The sequence below is a fragment of the Scophthalmus maximus genome, chromosome 3 (genome assembly GCF_022379125.1).
Source record: "Scophthalmus maximus strain ysfricsl-2021 chromosome 3, ASM2237912v1, whole genome shotgun sequence".
In the NCBI taxonomy this organism is placed as follows: Eukaryota; Metazoa; Chordata; class Actinopteri; order Pleuronectiformes; family Scophthalmidae; genus Scophthalmus; species Scophthalmus maximus.
In genome coordinates, this window is record NC_061517.1 from 7495536 (window position 1) to 7520000 (window position 24465).

The 24465-nt window shown below is 45.3% G+C and overlaps 1 protein-coding gene across 1 annotated transcript in view; it reads left to right on the top strand.

Annotated features, from left to right (window-relative positions):
- plxna3 (plexin A3) overlaps positions 1-24465 on the top strand; it is an 87650-nt gene that overhangs the window by 12678 nt on the left and 50507 nt on the right. Inside the window, exons 2-6 of the mRNA XM_035645012.2 lie at positions 6238-6651; positions 7087-7277; positions 8524-9071; positions 9238-9402; positions 12112-12294. Coding sequence (XP_035500905.1) covers positions 6350-6651; positions 7087-7277; positions 8524-9071; positions 9238-9402; positions 12112-12294 — 1389 coding nt within the window. The 5' untranslated portion in view covers positions 6238-6349. The remainder of the gene's footprint in view (positions 1-6237; positions 6652-7086; positions 7278-8523; positions 9072-9237; positions 9403-12111; positions 12295-24465) is intronic.

Here is a 24465-nt window from a genome sequence, read left to right on the forward strand (position 1 = left end):
CAGTTGGTGGCTAACATCAAGATGTGACTGTAGCCCATTTATTGAATATCAGTATAATTATGATTGATCAGATGATTGATCAGTCTTGTGGAAAGCGTAATATTAAACTATGAATGTTTGCAGTTGTATTTGCAGATGTAAAGGGACGTGGAGGATAACGTGGCCTTGGAAAAGTGGCCTCCGTCATCGGCAGCAGGGTGAAGCTCAGTTTTACGGACGCACAGTGAAGTGCTCTCGCTGTGGGCCTGGTGTTAGCATGTTAGCGTTGGAGCTGTTAATAGCACAGTGAGCCAGTTTATGGTGGTTTGTAATTACAGAGGAAGACAAAGTGAAACGAAAGTGTCCGTGTTGGAAGTGGTTCACAGTTCACTGTGTTTATGTAATTACAGGAAGTGACACAACAAGCAAACAGAATTAGATCAGTTATTGTTTCACCAAAACAAAAGATTTACTGTCTTTGCTTAAAGGGACAGTGCGCCCTTTTTTCTTTTTTTTAACCATGGTTGGTACCAAAGAAAAGAACTTGAATCTATTAAAACACATTTTTAGTTCAAATATACAAAAAGAGACAACCTTGTTGTCCTGTCTTATGACGGATACAATGTGTGTATATTCACACGTGTAACCTGGAGTTTTACAGTAACAGAAAAGTATTTTCTGTTTGTCAGCTGATTTTGAACAAAACTAGAATATCACTTGTTAGAGCTTATACATTTACTAAGGATGAACAGTCTTAATAAAATCAATAATTCTGCATCATATCTCACACACTCAGTCCTATGAGTGCTTGATTTTTTTAATGAGTCATGGATCTTGATGAAAATAATCTGGCATAATTAGGTGACTGACATCAATGACTGTGTGAGATTTGATGCAGCTTGATTGAATTCATGGTTCATGGAGTTTTTGTTTGATATATTTTCATTTATTTCCTGGATTTTCATCGTCTTTATTCCTCACGTGCATCAGTCTCAGATTTTTGTTTTTCACAATCTTATTTTCAGTCCTACAGTGCAAAAAAGACTCAGACCTGAAAGTCTGAATATACAATGATTATTTATCATTGACAGGACGTTTGCTCCTCGGTTCAAGTCATATATTATAGTATATTCAGCGATAAACTTAAACAAATTTAAATATTCAGGCTCCCAGTGATTAAATCTTTTCTTTATATCGTCAACATCGGATTCTCACTTCTCGTATTTTCCGGTCGTGATAACAAAGTGAAAGCAGCTCGTGAAGTCGCTGTGTCAGGAAAACATTTGTCTGCGTGCTGGACACAAGTGACCTTCACAGAGTCCGACGTCAGCGAAACACAAACTTCTCCACCTTCCATTTATTTCACCACCTTTTTTTCAGTATCCAGCTCGGTTCAGCGGTTTCTGTCTCTCACTTAGTTTCATCTCAACACCTCAAACGTTTCAGCTTGTCCTGAAGTCCAGAAAATACTGAATTTATAACGATAAATACTGAACTATAAGATGTAGTTAATTGTAATGTTTCTTACGTCTAGTCAAGATAATCATTGAAAAATAAGTGTTCATAGAATCTCGAACAGTCCAGATTAATTCCAAATCAGTCCAGAATTAGTCCTCATTAGCGTTTGTTTATTATTAAATAACTGAATCAATACATTTAGAACGAGCCCGTCTCGGAATGTCTTCACATACAGTCAAACTCCTCCCCGTCATAAAAACCCACCCCCTCCTCCCTCAATCACCTCCATCTACGTCCACCTCCCCCCCTCTCTGACCTCGTGTTACCCCCCTCCTCTCCCCAACATCTCTGTGACTGAGGCCCTGTTTGAATCTCAGGCTCCAGTAAACACCAGGACAAAGACACATTGTGCCGCAGTCTTCCCGCTGGTTCGGGTGGCGAGAGTTTCATGGGTGGTCTGCTGACGAGCTGGATGGGTGGAGGTGGATGGAGGCGAGAGCTGGGCAGAGAGGGGGGGGGACACAGGAGGACGGGTGTTAGGCCTCTGTCTGTCTTCTTCTTCTGGTCTTTTTTCTCACTTATTAAACAGCTTCAGGTGTGTTACAGGGTTTTTCAGAAGTCAGTTTAGTGTGGACGCCAGGCGTAACCGTAGCAGCTAGAGATGAGTTATTGAAATGTATCAGTTTGGGCAGTTCGTCTGGTCTGACCTGATCAACATAGCTTGGATTAGCACTTAGCTTTAGCATGGACACTTGGGTTAGTGTAAGAGAAACACGTTTCTCAGGTTCCTAGTTCGTCAAATGTCACGATTCTCTGCTTATCTTCGCCTCATCTCTGCGTTTGGGACAAATTGAGACATTTGATTTGTCGTATTTGACTCTGTGACGCTTTCTTGGTCATTTTATCAACGTTTTAATCGCTTTGAAAGCTTTTACATTTGAAACATTAATCAATAATGAAAATAATCATGAGCGTGCGTGCACACACACACACACACACACACACACACACACACACACACACACACACACACACACACACACACACACACACACACACACAGTCTTTGGTTCAGTGGGGTGATGGATGGTCCAATGAAATCGTAGTCCAGTTAGAGAAACTCTATCTGTCTCCACTGTCTGCCCAGCTGTCTGTTGTCCACACACACACGCTCTCTCTCTCTCTCTCTCTCTCTCTCTCCCCGGTCCATCTGTCGACCTCTCCTCTCTCTCGTCTCCCCCTCAGCTCAGCGGGCTAATTAACTAATGTGCTGATCTTTCACTGCCTCTTTGTGTTGCTGTGTGTGTCTGTGTGTGTTTCAGTGTGTGTGTGTGTGTGTGTGTGTGTGTGTGTGTGTGTGTCACGGGGTTAATTGTTGAACTCAGCGTACTGTACCTCTCTGCTGCCGGACTGAAAACTTTATTATCCATCCATCCATTCAGGAGAAAACGTCTCTTCGTCTGCCGCCTCGTTAGCAGCAGTCGGTCACGTGACGTCTCACCGTCGCCGCTCTGTGACTTGTGATGTGTGAGTTAATCTGAAAGTCGGCGTGTGGAGGATTTATTTAGTTTTCATCAAACCACCAGGATTTCTCCTGAATGACACTACAAGAGTTTCTTCTTCAGATGTATGAATGAAGCCGCTGACAGACGCCCAGACCTCCACCGGAGGACTTTCTGTCTGAAGCTGCGTTTCATCACGGGTGACAAAATTAACGAGGCAGGACAGAAGATCACAGCAGTTTGTTTGTGTAGACAAATTAGAGCCGTCAGCGTTAAAATTCAAAATTCAGACTAGTGTTCAGATATTAGGACGCAACAGAGATTGCAGTTTTCATTTCCGGCTGCCAAATATCGCAAAAAAGTTTCTCCTCTAAAAGTGGGCGTGTTGATAAAAGGTAGACGACGCAGTGGAAACCCATCCATTGAATGGTGGAGAGAGGAAACATGGCAGCAGATGGAAACATCATCATAATACGTGGACCAATGAGGAGGCGCTTGTTTAAACATGGTGTTTACTCCATTACCAAGATTTCATCACGTTGATGGATTTTTTTTTCTTTGACCTTTGACCCTTTTAATAACATCCTATGTTCTTTGGCGGCTGTCTGATCCATGTTTTTTTTAATTGTGACTCCTCAACAGTGAAATTTACAGTGTGCGAAAGCTTCGATTGTCCCTGTGACTGTCTTGGCCCCAGTTGGTGTTGAACTCTGATGGTAACCGACACTCAGGTGTTTGTCATCTCTCTTTCTTCATATCACCTTTGGGCTGCAGCTCCTCGTGTTTATCCAGCGCCGGCGTCGCTTCCAGCAGCTAAAATGTCTCCGGCAGTGCCGAGTCCGTCCCAGCTGTCACTGAACTCATGTTCATTCTGTCAGTAATTTGAGCTGCGTCTCGACCGCAGGAACTTTCCCCAGGAACTGGGAACCTTCGGAGGAACTCCTAGCGTTTCCACCTCAGGGACCGGGTTCTAAATTAAGTACCAGGGGAGAAAAAAGTCCCTGTACGGGGGGGGGGGGTGATACTTAACGAAGTACGTGGACTTCGGGGCGGGGCATGCAGGACTTTGGGTACAGAGCCACCTACAGAAGGAAGTTACAGCAGATGGACCGACAACAGAGTCTTACTGTGTATTTATGATGCTGTTGCATTACTGGTTGTGTCATCATCCTCGTTGTTGTACAGTCTTCTGCTTCACTGCCTCCTGGACTCGAGTGGAACTGCTTGTTATAGCTGTTTGTTTTTCATATGTCAGCTGGTTAAGTTGCGTTCACCTCTCCGGGTCTTTAGACCTTGGTGGAACCGCAGGGAAGCTGACGGTCTAATGGAACCATCGAGGCCCTCGGAAAAAAAGTTCCCTTGGACGAAACGTTCCGGGAACGTTTGGTAGAAACGGGGTTTAGGTGACAAAACAGTCGGGAACTTTTCTGTTGTCACGTTGTAGGTCAGGAACTCGGCCCAAGATGTTTTCTGAGGCACGACGCGCCACTCTGTAAATGCAGACAATAAGAACAAATGTTGCATGAGCCTTAATTAGTGGAAAGATTAAATGTAAACAAATAAACTCTGCTTAGAGTGAGAGAATTGCAAACGCCGACTTGTGAGAACTGTGGAATAGTTTGTAGTGATACAAGTGCTCAAGTGAAGATCAGATCAGTCGCGATTTCAAATTCTGCTCACGGACCAAAAAAATCTGTTGCATCACATTGGCTATGTGTCGTTGGTGTAGTTTCGCAGATTTGCAATGTCGGGTTGTGAACATGTGACATGGTGTGGCTCTGATTATAACCTGCTGGAAACATTCGGTTCGACAAATGTCAGAAATAAAAACTTTACAAGAGACTAGAAACAAAAATGTCTGACAGAAAGAACTGAGTCGTGTGTGTGTGTGTGTGTGTGTGTGTGTGTGTGTGTTTCCACGTCTGGCTTCTCACGTTCTCTTGTATCGATCAGTGTGTCTGAGCTGAAAACAGGAGGACGATACGAAGCAGTTCAGCTGAGAAAACACACGCGGCAGGAATTTTAATGTAAAACCTGCAGCGAGCCGTCGTTCTGCCGGAGGGGGACAGTCCTCCATTTTGTCTTGTTCACGACGCGACTGTAGATTAAGATTCAGCTGCTCTTTCACTGGAGACTTTCGGAGGGTATCTGCTTCTGCAGTGTGTGTGTGTGTGTGTGTGTGTGTGTGTGTGTGTGTGTGTGTGTGTGTGTGCGCGCGCGCGCGAGTAATCAGAGCTGTCAGTCAAACGTAAACAGAGGAGAAACGGCTGCCAGGATGAGAGTGAAGTTTCCACCCAGCTCAGTGTTACTGGAGCTGCTGAAGCTTTATGTGAGAATCAGTGAGAAGACAGACGCAAACAGATCAATAACTCTATCTGCCTCCATCTCACACACACACACACACACACACACACACACACACACACACACTGCTAATCTGAGTGTGTGCGTTTGAGCTTCTTGTAAAGAAAGTGTCTTAAGGTCTTGAAGCTCCTCATCAGGCTGCAGCTGAAGCATCAGAAGAACCTGACAAACTTACGTCTGAGTTTAGTTCTAGTTTTAATCATCTAGAATCAAGTCAGAGTTTTTTAGAGTAAAAGCAGCGTTTGTAGGCTGAGCTGTTAGCGATTCGGTGTCTCCGAGGTTTCACCTCAAGCAGCAGTTCAGTGTGACGCACCAAAAGGTTCCGATTTTTCAAACAAAAATATATCTGCCAATAACTGAGCGTGCTGAGAGCGAGCTGCGCTTTTTAATAAACATACGGTTGCTGAGCGAAGCGTCTCACACTGAGGCTCAGGCACTGACAGGAGCACCAGCCCGACGGATCCGTGTCACCAGTCTGTTCAGCGGATCGCTGGAGTGTATTTCGGTTGTCACTTTGAGCTTCTGTTTGTGTTCAGGCGCTGAATCACTGCAACCTCAAACTATACATCCACACTGCTATGGTTTAGTTTCAAAACTCATCACATGTTGCTACGGTTACGCCTGGCGTCCACACTACTCCGAACTTTTGGATGAGTTTTGGAAAACGCTGCCGGCCTCGTTTTGAATTTAAAATGCCTGGGTTTTGCTTTTTAGTCTGGACGGACAGAAACGGAGATGTTCGTATTAACGATGCTGCAGTTGCCCGCATTTGCTACCTGATTGGTTCTTATTGGTCATGACTCGTCGTCATCCGTGATGTGACTTCAGGTGTGCTCGTATGGACGTAGATTATTTGTGATGCGATGAGTTAAAGATCTCCGTCCTCTGCTGCAGCAACAGAGTCATGGTGAATATTTTCTCTGTTTCTCTACAGTCATGATCCACTGAGCCGACACTTCATCAGACCTGCAGCCAGCTCTTCTCTTTCCTCCTCCCCTCCTCTCCTCCTCTCTCCCTCCATCCTCTCCTCCTCCACTCTGTCCACCATGCTCCCCTCCCTGCCTCTCCTCCTCTGCCCCCTCCTGCTCCTCTCCTCCCCCCTCCTCTCTGCCCCGGCTGCCCCTCCCCCTCCCTCCGCGGCGTCGGGCCGAGTGGTGTACCGAGCGTTCGACACCTCCCTCACCCACCTGACCGTCCACCGGAGGACAGGGGAGGTGTTCGTCGGCGCCGTCAACCGAGTGCTGAAGCTGTCGTCCAACCTGACGGAGATGAGGAGTCACATGACCGGACCCGTGGAGGACAACGCCAAGTGTTACCCTCCGCCCAGCGTCAGGGCCTGCGCTCACCGGTCAGTATTCACCTGTCTAACCCCTCACCTGTCTGTCTGTATACACCTGTCATTCTGTAAACACGGCTCACCTGTCTACACCTGTCTGTCTGTATACACCGGTCTAACCCCTCACCTGTCTGTCTGTAACTCTGTATACACATGTCTCACCTGTCTATACCTGTCTGTCTGTATACACCTGTCTAACCCCTCACCTGTCTGTCTGTATACACCTGTCAATGTGTAAACACGGCTCACCTGTCTACACCTGTCTGTCTGTATACACCGGTCTAACCCCTCTGCTGTCTAATGCTTCAAATGTCTGACGTCTCACCTGTCTGCCTCACCCTTCACCTGCCTGTCTCACCCCTCACCAGTTTTAGCATGTCAGGCTAACCCCTACCCTTTCTATCTGTATACACCTGTCTAACCCCTCACCTGTCCTTCTGTCCTCAGGCTGGACTCGTCAGACAACGTGAACAAGCTCTTGTTAGTGGATTACACAGGGAACCGTCTGGTGGCGTGCGGCTCCATCTGGCAGGGCGTCTGTCAGTTCCTCCGACTGGAGGACCTCTTCAAACTGGGGGAGCCGCATCACCGCAAGGAGCACTACCTGTCCGGAGCCAGAGAGGCTGATGGGATGGCAGGTAAGCTGGACAGGAGGGGGCGGGGTCTGACACACCTGAACAGGTAGAACGTGATGAAGACTAAAACATATCTGTGTTCTCTGTTGAATGTTACAGTGAATCTTTCTTTATATCATTAATGGAACAAATGTGCGAATCCACTGGTTTGGTAAGGAAAATTAAATCAGACTAATGTGCAACATGTTCAGCTTGTATCATATTTAGTCTCTGAGGCTTCGAGACTTTAAAAAAAAAAGGCTTGATAGTAAACTGTTCAAGCTACATGCATTTTTATTATTTTATTTTATGAAGTGAAGAACGAAGATTCGAACGTATCTCCGAAAGTAAAGATACGAGCTGAAAATGACATGAGCAATCTATGAGGAGGCCTCCGTTCATTTGACATAGAATGACACACATGTCATGATAAATGTCCTCAGAAGAACAAACACTGTTGTTGTTGACAGTCAGAGGTTTACATCCACAGACTCGACTGTGATTTTCTGTCGATGTCACGGAACAGAACAAAGCTCCAGTGTTTCCCCTCGACTTTGTTCGGGAGAAGCTGCAGAAGCACTTCGACCTGCGGTCGTCAATCATTTGTCAGCGTGTCAAAATATTTTGCAGGTTTTTATTCAGAATCAACTGCCGCAGATTTTGGTTAGAACAAAGCGACGAATAAAGAGCGACGAGACCAAACGACAGATGATTGACAACTAGACTTAGTCCTGCATCTCTCAAAGAGTCTGCAGCTTCGTCTCACAGGAGAGACTCTGTCTGACGGAGCTGTGATTTTAAATGTCAGCTAAATATTCAGTTTTTCAAATTATGATCAGAAGCTTTGAACATGAGAACTACTGTAGATTAGGGCTGTCGCAATTTCCCATTATTGACGATAATTGTAATATTTAAAAGATTAGCTAGAGTGGCGCTCTTATGAAACCACATGTAAAGGCGCTAGATCAGAATTTTTTTCTGTGGATCCACACAAATCTCACACACTCATAGATATCAGTCCCCTGAATATGTCTGTTTTTTTTCCATCAGGATACTTGAATTATTCCCTCGGCACTTGGTTAAAATATCAAAAAAACGGAGCAAGTCTCTCTCTTTGTAGAGATTCACCACAGACCAGTGTTGTGACATTTAAAAGACAAAAGGATTCATTTAGAAATCAAATTTATGGGCAAATCAATAATAATGCAGTGGTTCATTCAGTCGAGGAGGAGCACAAATGACGCCTCTATCACCTGTCCTGCCTCTGCAGGTGTGGTTGTCGGTGAGGACGACTGGACAGCCGACCCCAAGAGGAAGAAGCCGATGAAGGGCGGCAGCCGTCTGTTCATCGGCGCCGCCATCGATGGGAAGTCGGAATACTTCCCAACGCTGTCCAGCCGGAAGCTGGTGGCAGACGAGGAGAGCGTCAACATGTTCTCGCTTGTCTACCAGGACGAGTTTGTCTCCTCGCAGATCAAGATCCCGTCGGACACGCTGTCCCTCTACCCGGCCTTCGACATCTACTACGTCTACGGCTTCTCCAGTCGCACGTACGTCTACTTCCTGACGCTGCAGCTGGACACGCAGCTGACGCAGATGGACGCCGGCGGGGAGAAGTTCTTCACCTCTAAGATTGTCAGGATGTGCTCCAACGACACCGAGTTCTACTCATACGTGGAGTTTCCTCTGGGCTGCACCAAAGACGGCGTCGAGTACCGACTCGTCCAGGCCGCCTACAAACAGAAACCAGGGCGACGGCTGGCCCAGGCGCTCGGCCTGTCGGAGGATGACGATGTCCTGTTTGTCGTCTTCTCACAGGTAATTTAACCTCAACTCTACGTGTCTATTATTCTAACTTGTCTCTCATTTGTCTACAAGCTGTGGGTGGTCATTTTGACGTTGTCCTGGTGGTGCCTTGCTCTGGGGTTCTGGCACCGTCTCTGTGATTTGAACAAGCGCCCCTCAGACAAGTTTCTACTTCCAGGGTCAGAAGAATCGCTCCAACCCGCCCAGAGAGACGGTCCTCTGCCTGTTCACCCTCCACGACATCAACCTGGCCATGAGAGAGAGGATCCGCTCCTGTTACCGGGGAGAAGGGCGCCTCTCGTTGCCGTGGTTACTCAACAAGGAGCTGCCCTGCATCCACACGGTGAGTTAACCAACAAACTTCAGACCAGAGTCAGGAGCCACAGATTGAGACAGACTGCGAACGAGTAACAGTCAGAATGACCTTTGTTTTAAATCTTTTCTCTCACACTCTCTAACACTGAGGCTTCACCCCAGAATGTTCGAGCAGCTACAGTTCCACCTCGTCGGCGGCCAAAGAAGAGAAATCCCTGCTCTTAATTTTCACCATCCCTGTTCCTCATTTATAGTATTTTCTATAACTATGGAACCAACTGCAGAGTACACAGACACCAACATTTTTAAATTCCTGGTTAAAAAACAACAACTATGTCAGTAAGAATGTTTCTCATAAGACATAAAGTGCAGGGATTTGATAATGGAAATGGATTTACAAATTTAAAATGTTTACAATTTTGTGTGGAAAAAAAAACAGGAAACAAAAAGATCATCAGGACCTTTGACAAAAGGTATAACAGTGACAAATAAAAGACGGGTAAAATAATGTTAAAATCAACAGGAAAACTTAGTGAAATAAATCCTGCAGGTGATAGAAACAGAAACGTCTGCGTCTCCCTCTGTCTCTGTCTCTGTGTCTCTTTTCCTCTGTGGATCATGGTTTGGCCAGAGGCTGCTTTCAGGCTGCAACACACACACACACACACACACACACATTCTGTGTCTCTGACATTTAGGCACAAATCTTTTCATTCACGTCGCTGCATAAAAGATTAAATGTAACACAACATGTGAAACACAAAAACCAAACCAAAAGAAGGAGGCGTGTGTGTGTGTGTGTGTGTGTGTGTGTGTACATGTGTGTTTGTGCGTGCGTGCAGTGGGGTTATTTCAGGTCGGGAGGTAGATGTTCTTATTCATGGTGGTAATGGCCTGCAGTGGTAGCCATGGCAACCTGGCAGGGAAACCCGCCGGGAGACGATTTCGGGCTGCACTCTGATATAGGAGGGGGTGGAAGGTGAGGGTTCGCTCCCAGCAACCAATAAACCAGCCGACCGACTAATCGACCAACCAATCAGCAACAAGCTAATTACTTATGTTACTGTAGTGAGTGTGTGCGTGTGTGTGGGTTTGTGTGTGTGTGTGTGTGTGTGTGTGTGTGTGTGTGTGTGTTTTGAGTAAAAGAGAGAGAGGAGGCGGGGCTTATGTCCAGACTCTGACCCCCTTTTATCACAAGACAGCAGTGTGTGTGTGTGTGTGTGTGTGTGTGTGTGTGTGTGTGTGTGTGTGTGTGTGTGTGTGTGTGTGTGTGTGTGTGTGTGTGTGTGTGTGTGTGTGTGTGTGTGTGTGTGTGTGTGTGTGTGTGTGTGTGTGTGTGTGTGTGTGTGTGTGTACTTGTACATGTGTGAGCTCCCTGTTTGCTCTCTAACCACTGAAGTTCAGTTCCTGGGGCCTCGATGACTCTGAGGGTCCCGATGATAATCTGTTGTTTAGTGCCTGATCCATGTTCTACTTTCATTTTACATACAAAGTGGCCATCTTTAATACCCACAATCCATATTGACACCAGACGTGATGTATCAAAACAATCACCAGTAATAAAAAATACGTATCATAATAAATATATACCAAAAATATTATACAAAGGTAAATTAACCCATGTAAGGAAAAACATATTTAGAAAAATCATGTCACACTGTGTTTTTTTTTTTCATAAAAGCCTGAACAGTCATCATAGATACTAACTCATGAAGATACATGTGCGTTGGTTAATGTGGATTGTGGGTATTTAAGATGGCGACTCTGTTTTCATCAGAATCTGAGGAACAGCTCAAATTGAGTCCTTTAACGGGAGCTTTAAGGTGTGTGGCTATTCTAAGATATAGAAGAAACGTATGAAAGACGTGAAACCAGAGAGAGTTCGTTGTGTGACGGTCGAGGTTGCATCCAGTGTAAAATGTAAAGTCACAGCACGGAAGATTTTTCCTCCTCCGTCGCTCTGTTGTGTAACTGGTGCTGTTTATAGAAAGGCTCGGTTGGTTTGGATGCGTTTGAAGTCGCTGACTCGTTGACTCGTCTCTACAAAGTGACCACTATCCAGCTGCAATTACACAGAGCAGAGAGAGACAAAGGAAAAACTGTACAACGTTTACTCAATCTATATTTATCCGGAGTGAAACCTGAGCTCCGTATCAGCTGATCTGAGTCCCCGTAAATACAGTATAACAAACGTTTCTGTGTGATTCAGAGTTTCCACCCTGTTCTGTCGCTGTGATGCACAGAGGCCCGAACCCGCTAATGACAGGGTGTTAGCCAAGCTCTGTGTGTGTGTGTGTGTGTGTGTGTGTGTGTGTGTGTGTGTGTGTGTGTGTGTGTGTGTGTGTGTGTGTGTGTGTGTGTGTGTGTGTGTGTGTGTGTGTGTGTGTGTGTGTGTGTGTGTGGACCCTGTAATAAACCTGCCCCTCCCTGTTCTATACGCTCTCTACAGCAAGACACAGAAACATGAAACACTCTGAAATACCTGTCTCTCATTTTAATGGATCATATACACACGGCGGCCATTTTCCTCTGATATCACGCTCCGTGTGTGAAGCTCAAACGCCGTTATTAACAGAACATTGTCGTCCTGCTGTGATCCGTGTTTGAAAATCATATAACACATCTGAACAGACGGATCAATTTAATTCCACTGCTTCTCTCAGCATCTCATGAGGTTTTAAACTCCGTATTTCATCACTTTTATTAATAACATTTTCTCTTTCTTCTGTTTCCACAGCCGAAGCAGATCGGAGACGATTTCTGCGGCCTGGTGTTGAACCAGCCGATCGGAGGCCTGAGGGTCATCGAGGGACACCCGCTGTACGAGGACCGCACCGAGGGCATGGGCGCTGTGGCGGCCTACACGTACGGGGAGCACACGGTGGTGTTCGTGGGAACCCGGAGCGGACAGCTGAAGAAGGTAGGAGGGAAGGATGGATGGAGTGACGGACGAGCGGAAACCGCTGGTCGATTTGTCGATGTTTTGTGTGATCGTGAGCAGAAAAAGGTTTTTGTGGCTGGATTTTGGCGCGTTTGAGATCGTTGCCGTTTCCTCTGCCGAGAGGAAAATGTTGCGTGAGTCTTTAAAAATCGCTCGTGTGCTTTTTGCTTTCTGGAGTTTCTGTTGAAGGAGAAAGAGCACGGAAAAAAACACCTCGTTAATTTTTTTAACAACTGGATCTCGGGTGTTTGTTTGGTCTGGATGAGAGAGAGAAACTGGTCGATCAGATTGTGTGTGTGCTTCCTGCTCATGTTGGTTCCTCTGAGTCTTTCCTGTCGTTTTGAGTCATTGAGAGTTTGTCCTGCTTCTCTCCGTCTCTGACGAGTTTCACTGCGCATGAGTAAACATCTGTGACCATCACAAGCAGGTGACTTGTTGCATAGAAGACAAACAAATTCCAAACCTTAACAAGAATTCATTTATAAAAACATCCAACACCAGATTTAGAACTCTGGTGTTGGATGTTCTTAGAATCAGCATCATGTTTGCTTCTGTTCAGACTCGGGCAGCCTGTTGCCGTGACACCATGGCAATAATAACCGTAATAATCATAAGCGCTATACATATCTGATAAATATTTCATTTCTTTTGCATATTTTCTGCGGCTCAGTCTTTTCCTCCATATGTGCCCGGCTGGCTCTCTGCTGCCCCGCGGCTCTATTGTTATTACTGTTATCTGGAGCTGAAAATAAGCAGAGTGCTGTTTTGAATTCATCACACAGCAAATACAATCTGTTCACGTCCCGGGTTTTTAAGCGCGGACAGGACGGATGAACAGCAGAGAGGTGTAGAGACTGATGTGACTCTGAGCGTCACAGCAGGACGGACAGACGAACAGGAGACGTCCTCAGCCTGGTCTGAAGCTGCAGAGTTGTCTGGTTGGTGTCGCCCGGCCTCGGTTCACGTGTCAGAAAGCTGCAAGAGTTATTCAGAGCGTCTGCTGCTGTCAGAAAAATGTGCCACTTAGCAGCACGAGGTGTCTGTTCTCTGTCGGAGTGCTGCAGTCAGAGACAGTGTCGCCTGTTTCCCTGCAGGACAGACTCGGCCCTCTCTGGAGGATTTAAGACTCCACTGAGTCTGAGCTGCAGACATCTCCCCTCCGCCGTCCTGATGAGACTAACAGACTCGGAGCAAATGAGAGGACGGAGAAGAGCTGGTGAAGAGCTGGTGAAGAGCTGGAGGAGCGTTTTCAGTCTGGAGTTTTAATCATCTCCATGCCCAGAAAATCTGATCGTAGACATTTGGGTTTGAGGAGAATTACCCGCCAAGTTGTTGTGACCTGATCGGTCCCCCAGTCCCGTATTTCAGTCCTTTGATTGCATAAAATGAACTACAAGGAAAAATATTATCTCTAATTTATTGGTCTTTCCCACAAGCATCATCAACAGGACAATAACACAGAAACCTAAAGTTGTAGCAGGAAAGATATTACTTTAGACAAAAGCATCAGCCTCCTCCTGAGGAACCACTAAAAAGTTCCTAAGGTCCAATAGAACCTTCTAAAGACCCAATTAAAACTTTCTAAAGTGCAAAAGAGCCTTGTAAAGAACCGCGAAAATCTTCCTACGGTCCAATAGAAACTCCCATAGAACCACTTAAATCTTCCAAAAGTCAATTTTCTGACGACCCAGTAGAACCCCTGGAGAACCAGCGTGTGGGTAAAGGGTGAAAAACAATGTTCAATTCAGTGTCATTTGGTTTAAAGTAGTAAACCGGGAGGAGAACCTGTACAGATCCAGTCAAATCAACATGCTCGCTCTGTTGCACATCGTGGTTCTTCAGTGAGCACCGACGTTCTCTCTGTTCACCCTCTGGTTCATTTCCACACAGGGAACCATAAACGTTTTGGTTGAACTGATGCTAAACTTCTAGACACATTAATCTGCATCTTCAGCGGCCATTCAAAAAATGAAAGATGCATTTTTAAACCCTCTCTTCCTCCACATTTGACCGAACAATCATCTCCATTTTTTTCCAGCCTGTGAATGATGAATTTTAATTGGCTGAGAACTAAAAATGGAGGCTGGTTCACCCCGCTCACCTCTCCTCCCACGCAGCGCCCGCTTTAATATTCATTCACACGGGGAGATATTCCTCTGAAAGCTGACCTCCCAGTTGTGACGGATGGAGCGAAGAGCGGGGGGGGGGGCAAGAGAGGAATAGCCGGAGGTGGAGTCCGTGTAGTGAACAGATCGGTGGAAATCGCTGGTTTTGGTTTCAGATGTTTGCCTCCGTGTGACTTGGAGTTGGCGGAGAACACGTTCTATGTTTAGTGGAGCCTCCTCCTCCTCCTCCTCCACTCTCAGAGACCAGGAATACGAAACTGCCCGAGGCTCAGTTGAGACCACATCAGTTTGATTTCCAGCATTAAAGCTTGGTCTTGGAATTTTTCCTCAATCTTTATCATTTATTTCATATTTTCGCCCTGATTTTATTTACGACTGAATTCACATAAAGGTCCGATTTGGCATATTTGGTTTTCCAACTGTACTTCAGACCCTCAACTCTTTCCTCTCTCAGCTGTGTGGCCCCAGACAGCTGCCTGTCCTGTTGCGACTCCCCTGCATATTTGCTGTGTTGTCTGAGGTGTTGCTGAATGCGCTGCTGTTTCCTAGAGAAATGATGATTCCATGTGGGGTTTATGTTTGGGTTAGCAACTGTTGGTATGGAAAACGAGAGGATTTGTGAAACTGGGAGAACTGTGATGGCTGTTTTTCACCTTTTTCACTTTCCTCTGAAATCAACCAGCTGATCTATTGATGAATGCAGGCGAGGAATTTTATTAATGCAAAGTTCTCGTCCTGCCGCTTGTAGTTTTCAGACTTTTAACATTCGGCTGGTGCAGATTATCGAACAGGAAATTAATTTTTTTTATTTTTTTTTATTTATGTTTTTTTTTTTTGTTTTCTTTTACCCGAACTTGAGGTCTTGTGCTGAACATGGGCGCGGTGTTCAGCTTCGAAAAATCTTTATTCTTTTGGACAGGAGTGGAAGGAGAACAGGGGGAGGTGTCTGGCCCTGAAGCCTCCAGCTGGTTCATCCAGCATTTCTTCTTTGTAATTTCTTGATCCGTCAGATCAACCTTATTGATCGGTTGTTTTTTTTCTTCTTTTTTCTCTCGCTGGTTTCATATCTTCGTCTCTACTAAGCGCTCCTGTGGTTTCATATTGAGCCGCTCAGACTGTAATGAATTGGATTAAAGGAGACAAGGCCGCATTGGAAACTCGGTGATAGACTAAAAAACAGAGAGTTGTCAGGACGGAGAAACCACACAGACACGCCACACGGAGGAGAAGTTCAGCGGAAGGGACCGCAGGGTTAAATCATTGGAACAAATACAATTATTTACAGTTTTCTTTTTCTGTCCAAGAGCTGCCAGAGTACCCCTGAGCAAGGCAACATTTACTTGAATAAAAAGAGCAGGGAGTTGAGTTTCAATCCTCCAGTTGATACGAGAGACAAACGTGACCTTTCACCTGTCAGGCTGAACAAACCAACTAGAGACAGGGAAAGGTAACCTACATCTAAATTACCTTGAAATAAAAACTAAGGTAATATCTTTTAGTCTGATTCCGTCGTCAGGACGTGTTTTTCTTAAAGCAACAGACATCACGTGTTCCCAGTGCAGTTTACAATTACTGCATTTAAGTACTGCAGCTGAGGACTGTCGCCTTTCTGTCCTAATGTGATTTTTTTCTTCTTTTTTTTTAACGTTGTATAATAAGAAACCAGGTTTCCAGGAAGGGGAGTAACTTGATTTCTTGGTCACGTAAACACGTAAGTGGGTTTGTGTTTAACTTTGTATATATGTGAGCATGAGCAGGACAAAGACTTCAGACAGACACAGACACTGTCAGAGCAGAACGACAGGATTAAATAAAAAAATACACAGCGTATAGTATCGCCGTCATCAGGTCGGTGGTTACAGCAGCAGTGGGCTGTATTTATGTATTCATGTATTTAAGTCTCCATTAAATGTTGCTGAATTCTTTCTCGTCAGCTCCTCTGGGCAGTGTAACCATGGATGTGCACAGATACTGTCATACTGAAGGAAACTTAAAAACGTCAGTATTCTGAATGAAGTTCTGCCGTTTTCGAGGAGTAAATCTAAGTGGATTCAGGATGGGCCTCAGAGATAACAATATCTTCGGAAAGAGTGAGTCACACTGAATATAAGAACCTGTTTCACGTCTGTCTGTACACATTTTCAAGTGACTCATGACCGCGAGATTGTCCGTTCGGTACACACATCGCAGCAGTTGGTCGTTGCGTTCATCTTAATACGAGAATGCGTCTGTATGTGTGTGTGTGTGTGTGCTGCCGATCGTTCTTTAATGGAAAGCATTTGAAATGGTCATGGAAGAAAACAGAAAACACTCTGAACCCTGGATGAGGTGATGCTATTTCTGTCCCGCAGCAGGTTGAGAGGTTCTCTGGGACTCGGGCCCAGTCATCCACTAACAACATAATCACATTCTGACTGTGGACGCTGAGACACTGGCAACCCGACGTCTCCTGGAAGCGTCACAGTGAAACCTGCCCGGATCACAGGAGTGCGGGTGTTAAACACCAGCTCTCAGTCCAAACTGTCTCACGTTCACGCCGAGTGTCTGCGAAGGGCTCAGCCCGCAGACAGTCGCTCCATCGCCGTTGGCGTGACGCCGGCCTGTTGTTGGCATGTTTAAGACGCGAGCTGTCGTACATCATCGTGTGACACTTCTTGTGTCGTGTTTACTTTATTAGGAATGTTGACATTTGTGAACCGGCTGAACTTTGACCTCAGCTCCTGGGATCCTTGTGAAAGGGAGGAGGAGAGGGCGAGGGAGAAAGGGATGAGGGTATATGGACTTTTCCTTTCTTCCCCTTTTACATGTTGAGTTGATGTCATCATGTCAGTTTATAAAACAAAATACATAGTGAGAAAAAACTTCAAAACTGATAAAGAGGATGTGATCAGATTTTACAACTTAAAAACCCCAAATTGCAATTTTTATCTCAAAACATTTATCTTTTGAAATGATGTCTTGATTTTTTTTTTAAATATTGCAACTTAACTCTTATAACAATATAACTTTTTTCTATAAATGAACACTGTATTTTCTATTTATTTCTCAATTGCAATAAAATAATTGTGAACATATGGTATATAATAATATAATGGGTATAGAGAAAAAGACACAAAAGGAATAAATTGGCGTCAGTTCACTTGAGTGTTAAGAACATGATTTGAAGCAGAATCAAAACAAACTTTTGTTTTACTTTTGCGTGAAAGAAAACGCGTAGAAAATCAGAAAATACAAATAAAGTAAGGCGACTCAGACGACGGACAGACGGAGATAAAGTCAACAGAGTTTGAGTTATGACTTGTTATTTTTCAGGACACAGCGAGCGGCAGCGTCTCTGTGTGCGAAGACGGACTCGAACGCTGTCTGTGGTGGGTCTGAACGTCTCAGCAGAAACTAAGAATTATGGGCTTTTCCTGTTTCCCGAGGACGAGCGGTCAAATGTGTGTGAGAGACACAGAGAGAAAGAGAGAGAGAGAGAGAGAACTTAAAGGAGAAGTTTTGTCTTTGAGTCCTGTAGGTACAGTTGCCTCTACGACCTCTTATTTATTTAAAACCTTACTGACATCCAGAATCCGAGTCGGTGACATTAAGCCCACAGTCGTGTCTACAGGTTTTCCTCTCAGGCAGCAAACAGTGGAAGTGTGGAGCCCATGTGGAGCCTAAAGACGTTAAGCTCAGTGAGGGAGACTCAGGTGATGCCTTCAGATCCTCTGTGATCCGCGGTCAGAGCAGCTGTGCACGTGGATCTCCGTCAGGCGAGCGTCGCCGCCCTCAGACGTGTCTGCCGGCGCGCTGACTGGTCACCATGGAGCGTTTGTGTGTGTCAGGCTTTCTGCTGCTGCTGTGACGGCTCCTCGCTGGGACTGTGAGCGTGAACACACTGCAGGAGCCTCGCTCTGATTTAAAAGCCAGAATAAACGAAAATAGGTTAAGCCTTTGGTTACTTCTCGCGGCAGAAAAAGTGCCGTGCGTGGATGATATGTGAGCCCCGTCGAGTTATCTGCTCCTCCACCTCGCCCGACTGTTGCAGACACGTAGTGTTCATTTCTGAGCATGTGTACAACGCACCAGACCGACTTGATGCATACGCGTGGTTAAACCTAACTGTATCTCCGGCCTCCGAAGTTGTAATAGTAGTCGTTTTCAGAGCAGTCTCACTTGGAGTAGTAGGAGTTGAAGTGGTAGTTGTGGTGGTGTCAGTATCAGTAGTAGTAGGTTTTGTAAAAGTAATAATCGAAGTAGAATCATTTTTGCAGGCAGTAATCATTTTAGTAACTAGTATGAGTAGTTATTTCAGTAGCACAGGTGCTAGTAATAGCAGTTGCAGGATCAATAGTATCAATTGTTGCGATCTCAGAAGTGTTATTAGAGCGAGTAGTAGAAGGTAAGTAGTAGAACATAAGTAGTAGTTGAGGTAGTTCTGGTACGAGCACATGCAGCAAGAGAGGTAGTAGCAGTGGTTCACGTAGTACAAACGGTAGTCACTGTAGTAGAATGTGTATCATCAGTACAAGTAGTAGAAGTTGTAGTTAAAACAGTAGCAGTTGTCGTTGTAGTAGCGGTCACCGTGGCGATAGTAGTGACCTCTCAGTGTTGTTTTTGTATCTGCTGATCTGACAGCTGATTGGCTCCAACTCTCAAAGTGAGTGATGTCATCAGCGAGTCAGGAGAGAATGAGGCGACAGGACAGGAAGCAGGAGGCGGGTGGGGGGTGTCCCAGAAGGATGGGTGTGTGTGTGTGTGTGTGTGTGTGTGTGTGTGTGTGTGTGTGTGTGTGTGTGTGTGTGTGTGTGTGTGTGTGTGTGTGTGTGTGTGTGTGTGTGTGTGTGTGTGTGTGTGTGTGTGTGTGTGTGTGTGTGTGTGTGCGTGCTAACAAAACAAACAGGCCTGAGGGGAGAGAGGAGACATGCTGCACTGACCGCACCTCCCAACACACTCACACACACACACACACACACACACATTTTCAGGGATTCCTTGACCTCGTGGTTTTAGGTGACTAAGGTCTGGAACTTGGTTCAAAACTTCTTTTGACTCAAATTTAGTTCACAGCTGTTTAAACATGTCTCGTATCCAGATGCAATTTCAACCTCTTCATGTTCACACCTCGTGTCAACATTTGTCTCCAGTGTCCACACTGACACCTGATCTCTGGCCAGCTCCAGATTTTTATTTGGATATGCACCAAATGTCACACATTCATGGATATCAGTCCCCTAAATATGCCTGATTCTTTTTTTCTAGATCCATGAACAATTCCCTGGGAAATCTGTGATAATGACAACAAAAAAAAAAGATACCTGGACCCGCCCCTATGTCCGGGTCCACGTCAAAATGTTATGGTTCTTTCTTGGCCCGTGTCCCGTCCTTCCACCAAGTTTCACTGGATCTGCTCAGTTGATTTTTTGTAATCCTGCTGACAGACATGGGTGAAAACATAACCTTCTTGGCGGAGGTAATTACTCTACAACACTGTTGGTGTATGGATTTATTCTGGGTAACATTTACAAGTCTGGTTGTTCAGTGGTTCAGGTGAAACGTAATATCAGCCTGTGTCATGTGCCAGGTTCTGACATTGATCTGCCGAGAGTGACAGCGTTCAGTTGCATTTTTTCCCCCCCGAATCTTTTCCGGTTTGTTTGGTGGGAAATTTAAAAAACAATCTGTTTTTATTTCGGTCATCGTCAAACCCTGACCGCGGAGAATCTGCGGCTCCGAAGCGTACCACACTAAATTACCCCGACCTCGCTCACGTTCCATTTCCCTCTGAGGGAAAGCAGAGGCGACTGAGATATTCTTTAACCTCAGTGTTCCGTCGACTGAACGTGGCCCAGCGTCGTCAGGTTCTTTATGTCCGATCCCTGTCGCGTCAGAGAGAGGGAAAAGAAATGATGAGAGAGAGAACATAAATATAAGATCCGATTAGGGACTCGTTGGCTGCAGAGCTTAATGGATCCCAGCTTTTTTTGCACTAATGGTAAAGTTTGCTGCGAGTTTCCTCAGCAGAGGTTTCTCTGTGTCAAACAGGAAAATGATAAAATATTGTTTTTCTTTTTAATCTTCTTCCGTTTGCAGATTTTCCTCAAACTGACAGACTGAAAGCTTCTCCTTTCTTAAAAAGACCCCCCCCCCCCCCCCCCCCCCCATCCTCCTCCTCTTTTTCCATTAGCACAAAGTGAATTAGCGGAGATGAGTCAGCCAATCAGCTGTGGCATTCAGAGGGAACAGAGCCATTATTGGCTAATGAGACGACGGGGAATTAAAGCTTTTATTCTAATGACAGTGATGTCTGTTTGTAACCGAGCGGCTGCACCTGCTTCACTCTTCTTCCAAACATCATTTTTCTTTTTCCCTTTCTCTTTTTTTCCCCGGCAGGGACGGGGGGATGGATTCTCACAGCCAGGGAGGGAAATTAATCTACTGATCTTGATTCATAAAGATGATTATTATTAGGAGACGCTTGCACCTGTTTCTCTTTTGACTCAACCAAAGCACAGTCAGTTTGAGAGGCTGAGACGCTTTTCCCATGAAGGTTGATCATTGAGTTCTATTTTAATGTCACTGAGAGACGGCTGCACCTGTGTTGCACCTCTGGAGCGAAACATCCATCCCTTCTCTGTTTTCACCTTCACCTGCAACAACTCACTGAAATACAGGTTTAAGGCTCAGATTTTATATTTTTCTTTAACATCCTCCAGTGCTTTGGCTGCTGCTTATGGTGCTTGGTGGTTCAAACCACAGACTGTAGATAAAGATGGATGACATTACTGCTCCCAAAAGTGAAGCCAAATCATCTGGATCGACACCTGGTGGTTGGCTGCAGTAAATAAAATACAATAATATTTTTTATTTTAATAAATAAATGATTCCAAAGGTGGTTTCTGTCATTTACAGTAGTTCGGATCACACTGATTTATTTTCATGTGTTCATATGTTTGAAGTTTGGTTTTAATTCGTCTTTTGATGCTATAAAAACGGGCTAAGACGTAATGATTGACAGCTGAGGCTGACTTATGATTGGTCGAGTGCATATATGGGCGCAGATCTCAGGTGTCTCTGCTCTCACCTGCTTTAAAGGATACTCCTGCTTCATTTCAACCATGTGTATTAATGCGGCGGAGGCAGGGCATCACAAACTGATGTTGTGTTCAATAAAAGGGCAGCAGACGTACAGGCAGACGGAGGATGAGCAGGCGACAGGAATCAAACACAGAGAGACTGACTCAGGGGAACCAATGCTGTGGAGCTGACAGGGACGGTACAAAGGGCTGGCGGAAGCTCAGGTGATGAAAACAGGTGAGCAGGTCGACAGGGAGACAGAGCGTCTGGGACGTATTGTGTTGGACAGAAGGACGATGGAGGGTCTGTGGAGAAAACATGACCTGAGAGGAAAGAAAAGCAGCTGGAAACAAAGGCTGAGTTTCAGATGTACCTCAAACAGGTACCAGGCAGGCGATGAATCTCAAACCTGATTTGCTGATTTTGTAAAAGCTCAGCAGTGGTGTGGATGTTCCCTCCAGCAGTCTCTGACCTTGTAGCATTTGATTGGTTAAATGCTGGCCATAAAAGTGTGAACTCCTCAGCGTATAGCATTCACACACACACACACACACACACACACACACTCACACACACACACACGAATTAGCCAATAATCAGTGATATTTCGTGGTTGGATATTAACTGAGGTTGATTGGTGTGTGATTGGAGGAGGAAGCTTCACACCTGGGATCAACACACACACACATACACACACACACACACACACACACACATATCGAGACCACAGCTCACACACTTCCCTAGTTGGGGACCAGCTGGTGTTTTTGTTTTTACTGTCTGTAAATTAAATTAGAGACGATCGATAGTTGCCAAGGCAACAGAGTAATCAACCCCATCTCCAGCCCCCTTCCTCCTCCTCCCACCTTCAACCTCCCCGATTTGCAGATTTGTTAGCGGCAGATAGCCAGTCAGATGCCTGAGAGGACGGTCTTGGCCTCCCAAATGCTTTTTGATGTAGGAACAGTCAGTGACATCACTGCCGTGTAGCTTTCAGTTTTAAGTCCAAAATGTTCAGATCAGCCGAAAATCACAAATTTGTTAAAAATCTGTGAGTCCGCTGAGCGTGTGCAGCAGCGGCTCCTCCCTCCTGCAAATAAACAACAGCAAGCAAAATAAACACACACACACACACACACACACACGCACGGTTCTGTTAAGGAGACAAGATTTTACGTTCACTTCTTGGTTCCAAGTCCACCGCTCTCCACCCTCTCGTGTGTGGGTTTGTATGAAATAACTATGCTGGTGCTGCTTTTGGTCTGAATGTGTTTATCCTGTTTAAGGCCAGTGCCAGACCACCTGAGAGGTCTGGACTGTTTATTATGAATCATTCAGTGCTCCGAGGCATCAGCTGTATTCTAAAAACAGTTCTTTGACTCAACAGGGATGCAAAGATATGCAAAAACAACTTACAAACCCGATGCTTCTCAGAAGGTCCAGCAGTGATGAGCAGGTCTGCGCAGATCGAAGCAGTTTTGTGTTTGTTAATTTGCAGTGCACTTCAGAGATGATGATATCCTCAGGAAGTTTCACATCTACGTGCTTTATGTTAGACGAAGAATGACTCAGACGAGAAAAAAGCACGATGTTTGACATGAAACGCGGTAGTCGGGCGCTAAATGTTTTAAAGTGTCTCACAGCTACTGCTGCAGCTGCAGATCGCGATGGTGAGCGACTGTGACACTACAAGGACTCACTACTTTTTTTTTTTTTTAAAGAACAGGGCGTTCTAAACTCACCACAGAGGATCTCTGCCTCATGAAGATGCATATCAGATCCTCATGTCTTCTGTCTCTGTGTGCGACAGAGCGTCCCAAACTGAAAAAATACACCACCCTCCTCCTTCGTCCCTTTGACAGGCTCTAAATGGATCAGGGAGAAAAGGCCGAGTCCGAAGCCTGGGTGTAGATTTATTTCTCCACCTGGACAAACTGGTGCTGTCGGGAGCCGAGCAGCTGCCCATAAATCCTCCATCATGTATATTTGTGTGTGTGTGTGTGTGTGTGTGTGAGAAACATGTTGCCAGCGGCTTCAATTTAAAATGGGCTGATGGTTCTGTCTGGCAAGTCAAGGAGTTGTTCTCTATGGGTGACTGAGAGGCTGGTGTGTGTGTGTGTGTGCGTGTGCGTGCGTGTGCGTGTGCGTGTTTATATTGATTTGTTGGCCTCAGGTTGTGTTTTTGTGCTTACATGCATTTGTTTACCTGTTTATGTATTCCGATTCCTGTGTGTGTGTGTGTGTGTGTGTGTGTGTGTGTGTGTGTGTGTGTGTGTGTGTGTGTGTGTGTGTGTGTGTGTGTGTGTGTGTGTGTGTGTGTGTGTGTGTGTGTGTGTGTGTGTGTGTGTGTGTGTGTGTGTGTGTGTGTGTGTGTGTGTCATAATATGATTTTGTTTCCATAAGTATTCGGTCATTGTCTATTTGTGTGTGTGTGTGTGTGTGGGTGTGTAAAAGTGGAGAGAAGAGGCAGGGTTTGGCAGGCAGTAATCGATGAGGTGTTAAACGTCAACTTACAGTACTCTCTGTGCGTGTGTGTGTGTGTGTGTGTGTGTGTGTGTGTGTGTGGGGGAGAGAGTGAGAGAGCGAGAGAGAGAGAGAGAGAGTTTCCAGATGTGTTAGTTAAAAGCAGATGTGGGATCAGCTCCTGTGATGAAGTTAGAACCTGCTGTAGCTTGTTAAAGCCTCTGGCTGGAGCCATATACACTTATTTAATTATTTACATTGCTGCTATCGTTATAATTGCAGAGTCAAATCTTTCCACAGTTGTATTTTGGCACTGGTAAATACATTAAATATAATTTACAAAAACCAAGCTGAAGTTTCCAGAAATGTCGTCAGATCAAGATCCACAGACGCTGGTTCATCATTAGCCAGGTAGTGTTCCCAGTTTGGCCAACTTTACACCTCTGATGAGGGAAATGAAGCTTTTCCTCTACTGTATTTATTTGCCAACTTCAGGTCTTTC